This window comes from Hippocampus zosterae, chromosome 11, assembly GCF_025434085.1.
Source record: "Hippocampus zosterae strain Florida chromosome 11, ASM2543408v3, whole genome shotgun sequence".
Classification (NCBI taxonomy): Eukaryota; Metazoa; Chordata; class Actinopteri; order Syngnathiformes; family Syngnathidae; genus Hippocampus; species Hippocampus zosterae.
The window spans coordinates 7,856,803-7,875,665 of NC_067461.1; the positions used below are offsets into that span (position 1 = coordinate 7,856,803).

General features: G+C 40.4%; 1 protein-coding gene and 1 long non-coding RNA gene across 2 annotated transcripts in view; one reads left to right on the forward strand and one right to left on the reverse strand.

The window, feature by feature from the left end:
- LOC127610778 (uncharacterized) overlaps positions 1–18,223 on the forward strand; it is a 38,369-nt gene extending 20,146 nt beyond the window's left edge. The window contains exon 2 of the long non-coding RNA XR_007965040.1: positions 17,188–18,223. This is a non-coding gene — a long non-coding RNA (uncharacterized LOC127610778). The remainder of the gene's footprint in view (positions 1–17,187) is intronic.
- On the reverse strand, positions 3,907–10,400 carry LOC127610773 (homeobox protein Hox-D9b-like). The gene is made up of 2 exons (XM_052081212.1): positions 9,331–10,400; positions 3,907–5,109 (listed from the first exon to the last, which is right to left on the reverse strand). The coding sequence occupies exons 1-2, from the start codon at positions 10,052–10,054 to the stop codon at positions 4,865–4,867; spliced, it is 969 nt and encodes a 322-aa protein (XP_051937172.1). The 5' UTR covers positions 10,055–10,400; the 3' UTR covers positions 3,907–4,864.
- Positions 18,224–18,863: the final 640 nt, after the last annotated feature.

Consider the following 18,863-nt stretch of genomic DNA (forward strand, 5'->3'; position numbering starts at 1 on the left):
GGATGTCCAATAAAACCATATAGTCACCGAGACTGTCTGGTCTTAATTGTTTTATGGCTTCTTTTTCTCTCGCTCTCCCTCTTTAAAAAAAAAAGCCTCGTCTTTTCTATGCGCGCGTGTGTGTGTGTGTAGGATGGCAGAGTAGTAGTGGGGGCAGGGGGAGAAAGTCACGTTTATTCTCCAAATGCATGCTGTTGCTTTATGACCCTGCAGGAGGATGCACTTTATATGGCGGCCATAAACGGGAGGCTTGCCGTGTGGACTTCGGGGGCTGCACAACATATTTTGACAAAACAAGAGGGAGGGGGGAGGGCAAAGTGTGTAATATATATATATAATATATATATATGTGTGTGTGTATATATATGTACATAACGTGACATTGCTATGTAGTGACAACTGGAGTTTCTAGTTTTGGGTAGATTGAGAAAAAAAAAACACTGGTAAAAGGCAATCCTATTATTAATGCTCACTGAGTAAGGGAAATAAAGGTCCCCCAAAATGTAATTTAATGATGCCTGTCAGGGCATTGATCTCGGAGGTGGGTGGGTGGGGGGACGGCTAATAATGCATATGCATCATTGAGGTTTGTAACGTAGTTTATTTAATTTAAAAAAAACCCAAAAAGGTAGGAGAGCAGACATGATATCAGGGCTCCAGTTGTGTGGCAGACATTCCACGGAACACACACACTGTCGGTTGTATTGAGTTGTGTGTCCACAAGTAGAAAAAAAAGAAGCAGCAACATTCACATCAGTGTTGTTGTTGTGATCGGACACCTAGCAACCACAGTGCATTTGCTCGCGTGAACAACAACAAATATACAATGACGACAATAACGCATAAATCTGTTGGATTACACATGCAGTTTATATTTAAAAAAAATAGTCACAACAACATTTTCATTGTCAATGGGCAGAAAACCTTCGCTCATTGGAACCACAAGCGCTCGTTTTGAAACCAACAGTTTGCTTGTCAAACAATGGTTTGGTTTGCTAGTGGTTTGGCCTTTTGAAAAGATGGCAGCCTGGTCACGTGAAAATTATGTTTTTCTGTAATTCATAATAAATAACCATAACAATCTCAACATAATAATTAAAGGCTAACATTTCATATTGATTAGCTTAGAATAAACTAGTGGTTAGCACGTCTCACAGTTCTTGCATCTGCATCACTGAAGACTAAATTTTGCACTGATGTCAATCATTTGGCAAATTTCTCGCCTCTGTGTAGCTTCTGCCACAAGCGCACTGAAAACATGTATAAGTCGACAAGTGCATCATGTGACTCAAAAATGTAAAACCCAGCTTACTTTAAAATAAGAAAAGCTTTATTCGCCTCACAATGGAGAAATTCCCAATTTACAGCAGCAAAGTTATGAAAGGATTATATATTGTGCGTGTGAATGGTTAGTTGTTGAAATCTTAGTCTGTAAACAACTAAGTAAACGAGTTTCATCTAATTTAATTTAAATCTGCGCTTGTGCAGTTTTCTAGGAAAATGCAGTCTGCTACATGCTAATGCTAACCAAACGCAGTGAGGTGGTATCCATCTCGTTTGCTTATTCCCGTTCGTGTCCAGGTTCTGGAGAAAAGGACTCATTTATAAAATCGTACCTTTTGTGTGTACAAAAACAACACGGCAGCTATTAGCTTGCGTGACAGACATAAGATCGGTGCCTCATAATGTATATTGGAGTCACATGCTAACTGTCACTACATGCTAAAGCTAACTAAATGCTGTGAAGTGGTTTCCATTTTGTTCGCTTTATTTATGTCCGGGTCAGAGAGAATTCTGTCTTTTTTGGTCTTTATTAAAATAAAATCGTACCTTTTGTGTGTACAAAAACAACACAGCCGCAGTATGTTCGAGTCACTCGCTAGCTGTCGCTACAGGCTACTGCTATCCAAATGCACTGAGGTTTCTATCTCGGTTGTCTATTCATATTTATATCGACATCCCGGAGAATTGTCTTTTTGGGCTCATTTGTAAAATTGTGTTCAGAAAAACAACACAAAACCGGTTAGCTTTGGCGAAGAAGACAAAACTGCTGCCTCGTTATGTATGTTGGAGTCACATGCTAACCGTCGCATTGGTTCGACACATTATGTATGGATGTCACGTGATTGTTATGAAATTACGGCAGGGACAACAATTTCAATTCTGATACAAGCCATGTAGTAAAAAAAAACAAAGCGACGCGACTGTCTCTTGTAGCAACTATGGCATATGTCACATTTAACACAGTTTAACTAAGAACCAAAACAATGATGACTGCTGAAGCACATTTTGAGTAACAAAAGATGGCAAATTTTGTGAATGCGCCTTCTCGTGTCGAAACCAAACACTAACCAGACATTAGACACCAGACAAATATCACCTAATTTCATTTAAGATGGTCAATATTTACAGATTCCACCTTTTATCTAAGTATTTGTTAGCCATCATTTAAATTTCACACAATTTAGCATCTTCTAAGCTCTGTTTTTGTGTGGTCAAAGCATGTTTTGGTTACTCTTTCTGTGAGGTTTTATAGGTTTACATAAATCATTTTTACTGTACATGTCTCACATGTACAAGTCATAAGATCAGTTGCGGAGTGCGCTCGAGGGCAATTTCGTGGAAAATTGTCCAAAGAAGTCTGAGATGATGGTGTGTACAAGCAGAAATTAAGTATTATTTCCAAACATTTTACATAACGCACTGTCAAAGTTTTCAACCAAACACAATGCTACAAAATTGTTGGGGTGTGGCACGTCATATTGAGAATTTTGGTAGGAAATTGTATGTTAAGACCTAGACGAGTATTCTGTGCAAGAAGCGATGATCTCCATCACGGTGCTCGAGCATTTCCTAATATTTGACAACATTTTCTACTAATTACAATACTTCACAAACATTAAAAATAAAAAACATGGGAGCGGGACAGGTGTGCAGCATGTCACGATGGACATTTAGTAGGACATGACACAAAAAAGGTTTTTTTTTCCCTGTCTGCACCCTTGCAACACAGCTCTGCAAAAATTGTTTGGATACATTCCGTGAATTTGGCTGACATGCTGAGCAAACACTTATATAATATTTTACAATAATTTGATTTCATATTTCCTGCCATCTACTAATTACAACCACCTTACCTACAAATTTTCATTTCAGAATGTATTCTTAAATTTGAGAACATGTTAACCACTAAATTATGTTCACAAATGTAAATAAATAATTAATAGCCAACCCCCCCTAACCCCAATTTCTGTGCACTTTGGCCATATTTCCTAACATTTACAAGCACATGTTATGGATGGATATCATGAAAGAAAATTGAACGCTATTTATAAACGGACACGAGCATGACTGCAAGTAAAACTCAGTCGCAATGCCACTTCGCGGGTACATTCCACAAAAATGGCTGACATTTTGCCACAAAAATGTAAAATTTTGCCAGATTTTTTTTCTTCTTAGCAGTTTGTGCATTTTGTAAAGTCATGAAAACACATCACAAAATTCTGACGTAAAAAGACTATGTTCTCAAAATAATTTAGTTGAAATTTGTACAAAAATTGGTGAGACTGTCAGGAACGAAATTACCGGTAATGAAAATGCCAACATCCGCCATTGTACTTTCCACAAAAATGGCGGACATGCTTCTTTGGACTTATTGTTGGCTGAATACAAAGCATTATTTTCCGTATAAAATTCTGTTTGAAAAGTGTATCGGGTTTGCGAAGAATTTTCTTGGGAATCTCATGAAAAGTTTGTTTGTAAATGGGAAAAAGCCAAGCATTGCGATGTCACAAATTTTATGTTCCCCAAATTTCTTTGGTGCGACATTCAACAAAATGTTTCATGAGGCCAAGGTCAAAAATTTCAATTGTTTTCATTTGGGTTTGTGTCTATCTTAGTTTCAATAATATTTGACGTTGTTTGGTAGCCACTAGACGTCGCAAATCTAATCTTTTACATATTGCAATGCATAAGTTTATGTTACTTAAGGCATATAATTTCCTAAATCCTAAAAATTGCACAAAATCTGACACAAAAACGTGAAATGTCACTACAGTTTCGGAGCACACCACATTTTCAACGTAGTTAATGCGTATGGTTAAATGTTTCAAGTTACCCCTCCAAATAATGACGACTTGCAACAAAAATTTTGTTCAAAATCCGAAGACATTTTTTGCAATAGATGGAGAGAGGAAAAAAAACAATCGTTTGGTCAAATAAAATTCGGACATAATTTGGTAGCGTGACTATATTACATCCTGACGTTGTTCCCACAAAAATTGTTTTGTGGGAACAAAACATTGTTGGCCGTATTTTCAGAGAATGTCAGGCTTCTTGTTGCAAGAATCAAATGAACATTTGGTACAAAAGGTATGTTAAGCACTCACCTAAAATTGACTGACATTTTGCGCGGAAATATTTGACCACAATACTTGAGAACAATTCCAAAGTGATTAGCATACATTATTTTTATGACATTCTTTGATGAGCATGTCAAAATTACCCCTCCTAAAAAAATGTCACTTTGCTCCAAATTTAGCACATAATCTTTGCACAATTTTTGTTGTTGTACAAAATCCTGCTAAATTCTCACGAGAACATGTAGATAAGCTGGACAGAAGCAAAAAATATAGTTTTGCTTTCACGTTGACATAAGTGTGCCACAGTGTGGACGTCTTTGTCTTACTTCACAATGTTCTTGTGACTTAAAAGTCCCGTGAGGCCCATTCAGCTCGCACTTGGAAGTTTTAGAAGCTTCCCCCCAATGTTTTTCTTTTTTTTTCTTTTGTTTTTTTTTTCTAAAGAAGGTGTACAGAAGCTTATGTTATAACCCGCCCACCCTTCCCCCGCATCCCTTCCCATCCTATTCATTGATGCTCCTCCTTTCCCGGATCATCAGTTTCTTCATCTTCATGCGTCGGTTCTGGAACCAGATTTTTACTTGGCGCTCGGTCAGATTCAAGAGTCTGGCCACCTCCAGGCGCCGGTCCCGGGTCAGGTACATGTTGTAGAGGAACTCTTTCTCCAACTCCAAGGTCTGGTGCTTGGTATAGGGGCAGCGCTTCTTGCGGGTGGACTTGGCATGGATCCAGCTGGCCGATGGGTTCTCTACAGTGGGGTGGGGGGGGGCAAAAAAGAAAAAAATAGATAAACATCTGTCATACATCCCCACTAAAAAACAAAAACATTGTTTGTTGTGTCATGATTTGGCTGTTTGTTGAGGTTATCTGCGAAGTCCATATGGTCCTACTTCTATATAGGAGCAGTGTCTGGGGATATTTTTTCCCCTCCTTCCTTCTTTCTTTCTTTTTTTTTTAATCTGAGAAACTGGGATGCCGCTCCCACCGTTGGGCATTGTTTTTATGTCTCTTAGACAGGTTGCAACCGTTGAGTGACTTTCATTGCTCAGTACTTGTGACATGTGCAACATGTGTGACACATTTGTTTCGGTAAAATCCATAAAAATTGCCGACATGCAGGAATTTTTAGAGGAAGATTTTTTCCAAGTAATTTGGTGTTTGAGTGAAAGTGGAACCGTCTGCTGCGATACATTTTACAAAAATTGCGCGACATGGCATGGAGGAAAATGTCAAATTTTGCCACAAAAACCTGAAAGGCAGTTTACAGAGCACTTTGGGAATATTTTTGCCCATTTACAAGGCATAAAAAAAGAATCTAGTTGAAAATTGGACTAAAGGTTTTTGGAACATGGGCATGAGCTAGTCTAACGACTCTACTCAACAAAAAAATGCACAGGCCACAAGAACACATTCCATAAGAATGGCCAATGTACTACTTGAGAATATTTTTGTACCATTTCTGCCAACATTTCAAAGTGGTTAGGTTAGGTGATGATCAAAACTTTTTGTTTATATCCATTTCCATGCTACCCATCCAAAACATTGTCATTTTGTTACTATTGCAGTGCAATTTTTTTTTTGGTAGGAAGTCCTACTGATTTCTCCCACGAACATGCCAATGAGGCCTGTGGATGCAGACAAAAAAATTCTGCAAAGAAATAAGTTTCTTTGCAGACGCTTATCCCTTTGATTGAACCCTTGCTTGAACTAACATTGTTGCCATAAATTGTGGGACAAATAAAGGGTTTCTTATCTGATCTTATTTCGCAATTTTATATTTGTCAGTTTTTCCCACTGAAATGACTCTTTGGGGCCCCCAAAAGTTGTGTTTTTTAACAGTGTGCTCAATAGTGGCAGTAAACTCAATTTGCTTCAGAGCTAGTAGCAGTTTGGCCGACAGACAACAATTCTCCACGCAGTTTATTGACGTTTGCAGTAAAACTAAACATAAATCAAAGAGAATTTCGCCAAGCCCCGTAACTTTGCCTTACAAAAGTGCACTTTCTTAATACTAAAAAAACAATGCGAAATGCAATAATCAAGTGATCAAAACTAGCATCAATATCATGGTGTTATGACCTCCATTCAATGAAAACGTATATAAACAATGGTGCAGCAACCCACGTAGACAGATAACATAACAATCATTTCAGGCATATATTCTTTATCACGTGAACACAGACAAACATTTCTGCAGCTTCTTGAGCAGTTTTGACCGTCATGCAGTATATGTATGTAAATATTAGTCTGCCCTCTGGTGGCACAGACCAAAGGCGTCACACAGTCTTAAAGCATCCACACAAGATCCACAAACTGTTTCATTCTTTACATTCGATTTGAGTTGTTCCACAATAACAAACAGTATGAATTTACTGTTTGTTATTATAAAATACAACAGTGTCAAGCGCTATTTTTCTTATTTAAGAACACATAAGTGCATGTCAGTCATGGAGATAAGTGTGACAGTAACAAGCATAGGCGAAATATTTTACCACATTTTTTTTAATAGTTTGGAGTGTAATATCGGTAATCGAATTTATTCCATCTTGCACATGGAAGTTTGATGAGAAGCGCCCGAAGAATTTTGAGACACCCACCAGCTTATTTTCCATCCTCACCTCCCTTGTGCCATCCCATTCTATTAACCTACACGCCTAAAATGAGGCTTTCCCCAAAACGAGCCCCAGGAAGACCTTTTATGACTGGACGGCTTTTGGGCTCATTGGAGATCTAGCCATGATTGTTTTTTTTTATGTATTCTTTTTTTATATTGCCATTCACCCTCACTGCTTACCCAATCCAAAACATCTTGTTAGGTTTTGTAAGAAGTGCAGTTATAAATTCCGACAAGTCCGATTCGATCCGATCCGACTCGGGCCTCGGTCATTAAAAAAAAGGGGCGGGGGGATCGAGATATCCTGATCTGTGCGTTTTATTGACCTCCCTTCTGTGGTTCAAAAATATGGCCGGTCTTGAATGTTCAGGAGCGCCAAGCAACAAGTATATATGAGGCTCGTGTTTCACACTCTGCCATCAAGCAGCTCGCAGCTATTTTAAAGCCTCTTGATTAAAAAAAATGTTTTTATTCACTCTGCCCTGCTCAGGGACATTTTAGACATGCAACATGGCTTGTAGAATTGACTTCGGTTGATTTTGAAACATTCTATTTATGTATTTACTGAGCACTAGGATGATCCTGGGAAATTCTTTCTGACCAGCTTGAATTTTCATTATTTTAGCTTTTTATGCACCTTTAAAAATAGTGACACAACCAACAAAATATCTAAATATTTTATCATGACAGATTTTATTTATTTATTTTTATTAGTAAGAACTGAGATGACCTGGAAAATTCTGACTTGACTTGTTGCTCTTTTCACACAGCTTTGCATGCACATTCTATGAGTGTAACATATTCAGATTCTTCTTTTTTTCATTTCAATGGAAGTATTTCTCTATTTATTTATTTTAGTTTCAGTACTTGACCTGGAAAATATTGACAGACCCCGAGCAGCAGTGGAACACTACATGGTGTCAAAATAGCATAACACCCAAATTCCTTGAATTCATCTCATCTTTTTTTATTTTCTGCACCACTTTAAGCAGTTGGATGACCTGGTAAATTCTCAGTGGCTTGACCTTTCATTCACTCAAAAGAACATTGCTAAGACACTGGAATCGCAAAACAACTAAATTGTTTTAATTGACTTTTTTTCGTGACCTGGAAAATTCTCAGTTTCCTGCATGACTTTTCAGTCTTTTTGCAAGCGCGTGAGCACGCGCACACACACACACACACACACACACACACGCACACGCACACACACACACACACCGTGGCACACGTTGTAAGTTGCTCTAATATTTTTTTCTCATAACTTCATTTATTATATATGATTCATATTACTCATATGAGCCGCTTCACTTTTCACTCCTTTTCTCCACACAAACGGCGGCCTTGTGACATCGTTGCTCTAATTCCCGATTTGTTTTCGTGAATTTTGCGCTGCCATTTCCTGAAAAGGGTCACGTGTACCATTTTCACTTGTTTTGTACCCAGACGTGCACTAAAATACTTTGCTTGACATTGAAATCGGCACTATTTGTGTTTTTTCCGTCCTTGAGTCAATTGGATTCATTTATATGGCTACCAATGCTGACGAGTTGCATTTTATGTATTAACCGACACCCGTGTTTTTGTTTAATCTATAGGAAGTTATATTTTAGCAGACTTGGCCTTTCCCAAAAGTTTTAGTAATTATCATCGTTATTTTTAGGGACCACGCTCATGATTTGTGAGGGAAGGCGTATTTACCTCACGACTCCATGACATATTCCTGTTCCCGATTTTTATCGTTTTATCGTCAAAATATCGAAACGTAAAATACACACGCGGGACACTGACAGAGATACACACACATTCTGACTTTTACATATCGCAATGCTCAATTTCTTTATTTCACGTTTATAGAACGTCGTGTACAACTGCAGTATTGGTGGGGGGGGGTGACTGTTTCTCTTCTATCTCGGGTGGTTAAACCACGTCACCGCAATATAAGGAACAGCTATCACAGCAGTTAGACGCAATAAAAACGAAGCATGACAACTTGTGGTTGGCTGCCCGATTCTGCGTGCTTCTGGGGGTCGTGCGGGGGTCCCTAATCAAGTGTCCGACGAGCGCATACGTGTTGATGCTGCGGCGTTTTAAACGCACCTGTGCTTCGGGAATGGCGTGGAACGTGCTAAATAACAGCAAAAGTCGCGCTAATTATTTTAATGGACAATAAAGTTTAATACATTGTCGTTGAGGCCCAGAGGACATTTATAGGCCAATAAAAGTCTCTCACACACACACTTCCTTACATATGGCCACATTCCTGCACACGCACACAAGCACACAGACGCTTACATACGCACACATGCAAACACTTCTCTCAGGCTTGGGTTCTGGACGTGCACGTTTATTTACCTGGGTCAGGCTGCACCGGTTGGCCTTTCTTCTTGCCTTCCTGGTCCTCCTCTTCGTCCTCCTTTTTGGGCTCCGGCTTCTTGCGGAGCTCCTCGGGGGTTCCCAGCCGCTCGAGCACCACCTCTCCCGGGCTGGCGAAGCTAGAGTCTCCGGGGCTATCGCGCGACCGAGGCGGTGAGCTGTCGGGCTTCACCGCCTCGAACCTCGGGCTCTGGTTCGAGGGGCAGCCCTGCGCTTGGGGCAGGCACGCGGCGAAGTTGCCCTCCGCGGTGGGGCCGGGGCCCTCCCAGCAGCGGACGAAGCGGCCTTCCGAGGCCGGGGCGAGGTGCTCGGCGTAGTAAGAGGGCTGCTGGGGCTGGAGGTGTGGCGGCGGCGGCGGCGGTGGCGGCGGCTGCTGGTGGTGGTGGTGGTGGCCGAGTAGGTGGTGCGGGTGGAAAAGCCCCGCGATGGAGGCGCCGGGAGCGGCCTGAAGCGGCGGGGAAGGGGGCGACGACGCCGAGGGGGGGTTCGTCCACGGCGAGAAGCCATTCAAGCCGCTTTGCTTGTTGGGGAAGTGGGCAAAATCCGGAATGTGCGAGCCCGGGGTCCCCTCCTCCTCCTCCGCGCCGCGGGATGGCTTTGCGCAGCCGGCCGTCGACGCCTGCAAGCCTGCCGGGAGGAAATGTGCGCCGTACGGCTCCTCAGTCTGCAGCCCCATCATGGAATAATAATTTGTTAGCGACATGTTTATTTTATTATTTCAATAAAAAAGACACTTAAAGGCGACTGTAAAACCTTAGATGGGTCAGTATAGTGGCTTCCATCCTCCCCTAAAATGGTAGTAATTTTTTTCCTGCCCTTACCTTCTCCTCAGCCGCCTATTGGTTATGGCGCGGATCACATGGTCGCACTGTATTTACCCAGCAGAGCAAATAAATCAAATCATTCTTTTGTGCTCGCAAATGTGATAGGAGGCCTGTGCAATGCCAGATGGACGTGCGCACGCACGCACACACACATGCACGCAGACACACACACACACACACACACGCACACACGTACGCACGCTCACATACATATTGACGTACACACAGATACACACTAAAACTACTTTTACAGGCTGAATGAAATAGCAGAGACATTTACAAGCACGGTAACGAGGTTCTGTGTGTGTGTGTGTGTATGCGTGTGTATGTGATACTTTCATTGCTTTCATTCTGTCTTTTTATGAGGAGAAATATGAATGAATGAACGAGCACCAGTCTGAGTGACCACTCGTTCACTTTTACATCAATCTGAAAATGCAAATTAATTACTACACATGCACTTTTTCAGGTGCAGTACAAGCAAAAAAAAAGCATTTTTTTTCTATGCAAAGCTTTTTCTACGCAGAGCTGTTTTCTTCTAAAAATAAAACCTAAAAATGCAATTGACAAAAACTAAATATTCACAATGGATGTATATTATAATATTTCTTAAACAGCTTTATTTCCTTAAACAATATTTGCAATTTGTGACGCAAAATTTCTCAAAACATTTTATGTGTTGAGATGTTTTATAGCCATGAATAAACTATGGACTAAGACATGCACGATCACGTGTCTTGTTTTAATTTACAATAAATATTAATGCCCCATATGCATCAATTCATAGAGGTGCATGAATATGAAAATTGGTTTGCATATCATTGCATATAAAGACAGTTGTGCGACTAGAATTTCTACAAAAGGTTTATAAATTTGCTTGTTATTCTGAATATTAAGGTAAAGGCTTGCAGTTATGTATCGACTGCATTTTTGCACATTCAGCTTGGTAGTGTAGAGCAATAATTACTATTCAAGGTCTTAAAAATTAATTTTCTCAACAAGTATATTATAAATTGCAAAGTCATATTTCTCCTCTTCACGGCACATTCATTGTCACAGCGCCACCTGTTGGCTGGATGATCTAAATGGCCTTCATTTGTCCTCCGCTAACCTCCATGGAACCTCATTCAATAAGCGTATTTATTACGCATTGGTGCTTAAAAATAAACATTTTAGTGTGAGACATCCCCCCTGGAATTGAACACTACTGCAGCTACATTTCACCAATCAGGCTACCACATGAAGTTTTCCATCTGCCGACGTCAGGGTCGGGGGGAGAGGGAAAAATAAAAACAGTTAGCAGCTTGCATGCAGCCAACACTTGAGAGCGGCCATATTTCACCTCCTAAAATGTCCTCGCTGCTTTATCGGCCTCGAATAAACCCCCGCCAGTAGGTCTGGGATTAAAGAGAGAAAGGCATGAATCAGCTCCTAAAATGTCATTTAGCTCTTAGCTCCTAGTTAGTGGCTGTGGCTTGCATGATACAGCCCTCAGAGGTTTGTGCCTGCCTCAAGGGGGCGCTGACTTCTAGCCGCCTGTAGTTTACACCCACATTACCACAGAGGAAGTGTTAACGTTTTGTTGGAAATCCTTTTGGATTTACTAACAATGATTTTTAAAGTGTGGTACTCGTACCAGTAGAGGTGGGTGGGCTCCCTCTAGTGGTATGTGAAAGGATCACTCAATTAAATACAAATGCATTGTACAAAATTTAAAACGTGAAAGGCAATCATTGAGCATTGCACTTGGGGAAAACCCCCATATTGTTCAGGGCCTACTGTAGAGGACTATTTTTGTAGAGGATATTTTTGTTATTTGTTATAAGAATTTCAAAAATTTTTGTTGGTGTTTTTTTTTGGGGGGTGCTTCGACATTTTCTATTAATTTGAATACCGAGATTTGATTTGAAATACAAATAATTTCAGTATAGACACTGAATTAATTAAACTCGCAAGTCAGGGCAACACTATTTGATGAAATAATAGCTTATCAAATATAAAAATTAAAAAGCAATTGTATGCGAACTGTTCATTTAAAACAGCAAAGCTACTGTATTGATCTTCGAGTGTTTCCCCTTCCACTGATGCTTTTATTCCGCTCCTCTATTTACATAAAACATCCCACATCATGACTTCCGTCATATCACCACAGTGCACGTTTTACACATAAAAGAGCTCATACATGGCATCAACCTGATTTGCATAATTGCATTTCCGGCAAGATGTTAATTGTGTTCCCACGCTGCATTGACTTGGGTCGTCAAAATGACACAGAGGAATCAATCAGAATCCAACGTGATGTGTTTTCATCGCATATTGCCATCGCCTTTGGAAATGGCAACGTTATCTCACTTGGCAAGTGGATGGCCTCCACTTCAATGGAGAGTGCCTTCAGCATTTGTTCCATATCGCTGCAATCCAGCTTCAGGTCCGTCGGCTAGTCGACTCAATGACCTCACGAGTAAGACAAATTCAGCACATTTCGTGGAATCTCAACTCTGCTTTGTTTCTTCTTTCCGTAGCTATGTCAACTCTTGAAAAAAACATCAAACAACTTTATGGTGAAACCACGTGAGCATTTTTGTGATCTCCTTGCTATCCATCTTAAGGTCCATAAACTAGCAAGCTGGACAAGTTAGCACACACACATAGAATGACGAGTGAGCACCAAAACCTCACTCATAATATTTATGCCTTCTATAACCGCATGACATTTCTGAACACTGGAGAGGCAAAACTGTCCACCAGTTGACTAGTCTCCATGCCACTCATACAACATGTGAGGCATTAGATGTTAACTACTACACCATTGTTAACTCTTTCACACACCAATAATTATAGAATGCCAAAATTCTCCTGCCGGTGTGCAGAAATGTCATACGTGTTCTTATACTAGTGCCCTGAATTGTCTACTCGTGAGGACAAAGAGTCGACTAGTACACTGACCACAAACTGGATGTAATAATACATTTTCTTTGGTACTAGTCGTGAAACAAAACAAAACAAAACAAAAAACATTACTAATAAGACACAGTCATTTCGGTCATCCTACTATTGCACAAATTTGTCTTACTCGCGTGCGCTAGTACATGGACTTTACAATGGTGATCAAAATGCGGAATAAATGTACAAAATGCTTTCCATTAACTCGTAGCATATTATATTCTGATGAATAGTACTAGAAGCACGCAATTGTCACCGAGTGCAGTTTTACATGACTATTTTTGACTAAAATGTAGTTGTCCTTAATAGTGTACAGAAATTGCTTATATGTTATTTTACTTGTGCACTGAGTTGTCTTTACTACTCTTCGTGAGGTCAAAGAGTGGACTCGTACATTGAATTTGAGTTGGATAGCAAATCAAGGCTACAGTTGGTATCCGGAGACACTAGTCGTGAAAAAACATCTTACTCGAGACAAACGGTTATTCCACAAGTGTTTTGAAATTTCTTTCGTGAGGAGCGTACTAGCACGTGGACGTCAAGCTTGATATGAAGGACATTGAAAAATGCTAACTGCCTTTCAAGAGGCACTAGTCACGGGGGGGAAAAAAGATTGGTTTGACAGTCATTCCACGACTGCATTGTCTTACCAGTGAGGAGAAAGGGTTTACTCGCACATAGAATTTAACCCTTTCAGGCACAGCGGTTACTCCAGTGGACATGTTATCAGGTTACAGGTTATCATTATTGGTGCATAAAAGGGTTACGCTAAATCACAAGGAAACTGAATAAATGCCGCACAACAACAACAAAAAAACCCCCCAAACTTCTCATACACTTCAGGTGGCAAAGCACACGAGATTTTTTTCCCCCCCGCTGGACTTTAAAGGTTGATCAAATGACAATGAGGCAGTAATGCACAATAAAGTGGAAGTGCATGAGTGTTGGCCCACACAGCTGAACAGGCTGCTGCCGCACTTTATTGCCGCTCATTTAAAACACAATCTCCTCTTTCATGTGCCTGTGTGTATGTGTTCACGTCACACACAGACAGACAGACACACACACACACACACACACACATAGGCAGACAGGCTGTGGAATGAATGTGAAGAGTGTATTACCCCCCCAATAAAAGTGGCCGTGCTGGTGGAAATTGCGGGACCGGGAGGTGCTGATGTGTGCGGTTCAAGTTTCAGACTTGGACTCGTCTGAGACACACGTGCACACGCACACACACACACACACACTAGGGATGAGTTTGTGTCTTGGAGTACCCTTCACACATGGACGGTATACAAATGTGCTGTAGCCTAGCAACAAAGTGAATTTAGTAACACTTGTAGTTGTGTTTTAAAAAAAACAATCCTTAAGTCACGATGAAGTATGAAAATCAGAGTTTCAGGCATAACAAAGAAACATCATTTGGCAGAGTGACCTTTTGGACCACTATACAGTATTCGCCTAACAGTAAATCCTCTGATGTAATTAATTTATTAGCTCGTTCACTCACAGCCGTTTTCCACATATTGCCAGTTGTTTGAAGATCTGTTACAAAATAGCGAAGCAACACTAAAAGAAAGAGCCGAATCTCTTCCCTTGCCAGAGAGTTTGTTTCTTTTCCCTTCTGTAGTCCCCCACCCCATCCCCACACCATATTTGTGTGCTTGTGCAGTGTGTGAGACGTGCCAAAATCATGTCACGTCGCTGAAATTGCTGTCCGCCCTGTCATTATGAGGTAACTTCTCCTTCAATTAACCTTCTGAAGAAAAAATTATTTACACTCGTGACTCCAGTGCGAATAAGAGGCCGGTAATGAATGAATGAATGTTTTGTAATTGTCATCCTATTATGTGCACAGTTGGATGTTGTCAAGCGAAGCATGTCCACTCTGTCATCGGAAATATCAACTGATGTAGAAAAATAAAATAAAATAAAATCATTGTTGGCTTTGCGTGCACATGCCACAGAGAGAGAAGCTGAAAAATGAGAACAGATTTTTTTCGCCCAAGTCCAAATTTACCACCTCGATGCGGGCTTTGTGCTGGCGTGTCCGCTGTGGAGTGCCTAGGTTGTTGCGGTTTGGGGAAAACCTCCACAAGACAACCTAATGGGATATATTCCAGCCTCTGGAGGTTTTCAGCAGATGTGTTTTCAAACATCCACTCATGCATAGGCAGAAGAATGATGTTAGACAAAGTGGCATCCATTTCCAGATTAGTATTTGTGGGATTCGAGAAGGCTGTTCGAAAAGCGATTTGTTCAAAAATCCGAACCTATTTTATTAGCCCATAATTAGGTGCTAATACGCTATGCGGAAATAACATAAAAAACAGTCAGATTTGCGTAAATCACGTCTGCTCACAATGAACGCTACACGAGGAAGCCTCGTGTAAGGAAGCCGAGAGGAGTCATGTGGCGTATTCGGGTTTACTCAGTTTGGTCAAAAAACGGTTTTCGGTCATAATCCGAGGCATAGAAATATTGAATTTTCTGGTTGGAAACTTTTTTTTAAAAACAATTTTCAAGACTCATTTTATACACTTAATGATTGTTTCTAATGATTTAAGTTTGGCGTAGTTGTTCACGACACTCTTCTATTTGGCAAATCAAATTTACAAGCAGTTCATTTTCACTCGACAAGGATTTTAATTTGGATCTTCTACCATTTGAAAGTCAACCATTTCATTCACTCCAATGTGAAATTGCATTTTATGCTGTGCGTGTTTTTATTTTTAATGTCTTTTTTAAAAAATCTGCCATTCTTATGCATACGATGCTTTGAGCATCACCATTTTAATGGGAAAGCATATTGATTATGAATAATCCCCATTTCAAATTTGCTTCGACATTCTTCCTCTAAACGCCGCCAATTCACGCATCCATGAGAGGTTGAAGTCCATTGCAGTAGAACTGCATTCTGCCCAGCTTCTTCTTCTTCATTCGTCTGTTCTGGAACCAGATCTTCACCTGTCTGCGCAACAACAGGACACATTCAGTTGATTTTAAAAAATATCGTAAATCCCCCCCAAAATATGACGGATCCTAAAAAAGATATCTGATTTAATGTAACATCGGGGGTCAGGTTCTTCGTTGGCCAAACAAATGACAGCATGTGATCGGATTTAGAGCCATGATGTCACTCGCAATCATCGTAAACATCATAGAGTGAATATCCATTACAAATAGGAATGGACTATTAACATTGGTGTGTAAAGTAGTCATGCGGCAATATTTTAACCCTTCAAGGGGAGGTCAGGTCAAAAGTTTCAAATATTGTGTTTGTAGGATATAAAGTCCTCCGATTTTGCTCCATCTCAGGGGGGCGACCAAATGACATCACAGTGCCAAAGGCCTCAGGCAATTATAGTCAGGCTCACCTATTTTCTCGGTTTGGTCATGTGACCTTGGTAAGCTATAAACATTAAAAGGTGTGGAATTGTCCTGCGTGCTTTGAATGGGAAAACATAGCGCCACCCGGTGGAGAAAAAAATGGAAAACAAATGTTGACATCAAATGGACCTGAAAGCCAGCAGTCCAAATTGAGATCTTGACATAAGAGTCAAGAGTACATTTTTTGTTGTTGTTGCTGTTGTGTAGTTTTGACTTCTTTTTTGGGGCTGATTTATGAGACTTTTTTTTCAATCAACAGAAGTGGAAAACAGCTTGAACATTAAAAACTGAATGAATCTTTTGTTACATCTGACACTCCTGTTCTGTTCCTTTCTCAGGAACAGCAATAATGTTCCTGGGTTAAATTGACCCGGGGCATGTTTAATGATCCAAACGTGATGCCAAAGCCAAAAAAAAAAATCACATTAATATAATCAAATCATTCCTCCACCTAGAATAATGTTCTTACAGGGTTCCTTTTTTATGTGTGTGTGGGGGGGGGTCAACTTAATGATTCAATTTCAGCCAAGACATAACAAAAGTGATTCTTTATCAAAAAATCATTCGAATAGAGATAGATGGCTGCCACATCCAAGTAGTTGGAAGCCACGGTTGCTATGTAACTGCTTTGCATACAAATTAAAAAAATATATGTGAAACGTTCTTCCCTCTGCAGGAACAGGAAGGAGCCTGCATGAAAACTTGAGGTGTCATCGAAGAAGCTTCGACTCAGCAAGAGAGTAGACTGCTGCTTTCCACATACGTGTTATTTTTATGTATTGCGCAAGGTGACACACACTCACACCCACACACACACACACACACGCGCACACACAAACACGTACCTGTCATTGAGGTGCAGGAGACGAGAGAGTTGAGCACGTCGCTGCTTGTTGACGTAGATGTTGAAGAGGAATTCTTTCTCCAGCTCTCTGATCTACTGCTTGGAGTAAGGGCAACGCTTCTTACTCCTCGCTGCAGATGCGACACAATAACGCATTTGTCACAGTTCAACAAAGAGAATATCGGGACGTTTTGGTCACATTTGAAAGCAGAGGAAACGTTGTAATTCTGAAAGGGAGTGCAGAATGAGCAGGTTTTTTTTGGGCGCATTGATATTAATGAACTTAAAATGCAGTTTTGCTCTTATTTTTAAAAATTACCATTCAAAATATAATATTGAAATAATATTATTTCTCATTTTTACTTTACTTGAAAATATAATTCAGACCTTATCATTTCGTCTCAACGTACCTGTATTTTGATTTTTTTTTTGTAAACCACGTTTCTTAAAATTAGTATTCTCTTTTGGTATTCAATCTTTTATGGAAAACATTTTGAAAAATAAATATTGACTTTATAATTTACTGAAATAATAATGGACCTCAATTAGACTGCCTAAAATATAGCAGCCGACTTAAGTTTTGTCTCGAAATATTTTGGTATAAACTTATTTGTATTATTTAAATACAACAGTTGACTTGTTCATTAACGCGTTTTACATAAAGCAGAGTAGGCTAGTCACGTTTGGTCTTGAAATGTTTTGATTTAAAATGGTTTCATTTGACAGCATTCAAAAACAATATTAAAAGCAGTCACACTTGTTTGGTCTTTCATCATTTTAGAATCATTTTTATTTTGGTGAGTTTTAGGATAACCTTATAGTTGACTGAATTTGTATTTTCACCCGTTTATTAAATATTTGAAAGATACTGGCCTTTGTTATGCTAAAATCTTGTTTTTCACGTTTTATGGGGCGCGGGGGTTGTTTTACATTTCCCCCAAAGTAAACATTACAAACCTCACAAACTATAACCTTGGACGTTATTCAGGGCGTTAATTGCTCTGGTGGCCCTTAAACCTCATTTATGAGTCATGTCATTATTTTTACTCAAGCGAGAGCTATTTATAGAGTAAGAATACACTTTGGAAAAAAAATCCTAGGCTATATTTAGTCAATAATATGTGCGTTCCGTCCACTCACTCGGGCCTTGACCGAACCGACCTTCGCATTAAGGCGGGTCGAACTCAACCTTCCTCCCGTCCTCGGGTGATTCGCACCCCGGCATAATCTCGTTGCTCTCCCCGCCGTCCCTGCTCGATATCCCGGATGACCCCTCCGCCTCCGCCGCTCCTGCTCCGACATCCAACACCGTTGACCGACTTGCCTCGGTATCTCTTTGCCGGGGGAGGAGGAGATTCTGTTCCTGTAGGGTTCCCCCGTACAGAAAACAACCCGGACTTGGGTCCGCCGCTGTGCAGGTCTCTGGGAAGGTGTGGTTAAAACGTGGCGGAGCTCCGTGAGGACGGCCAGGCTGGAACAGAGCCCACCTTTCCGGCGGAGGATGCTCA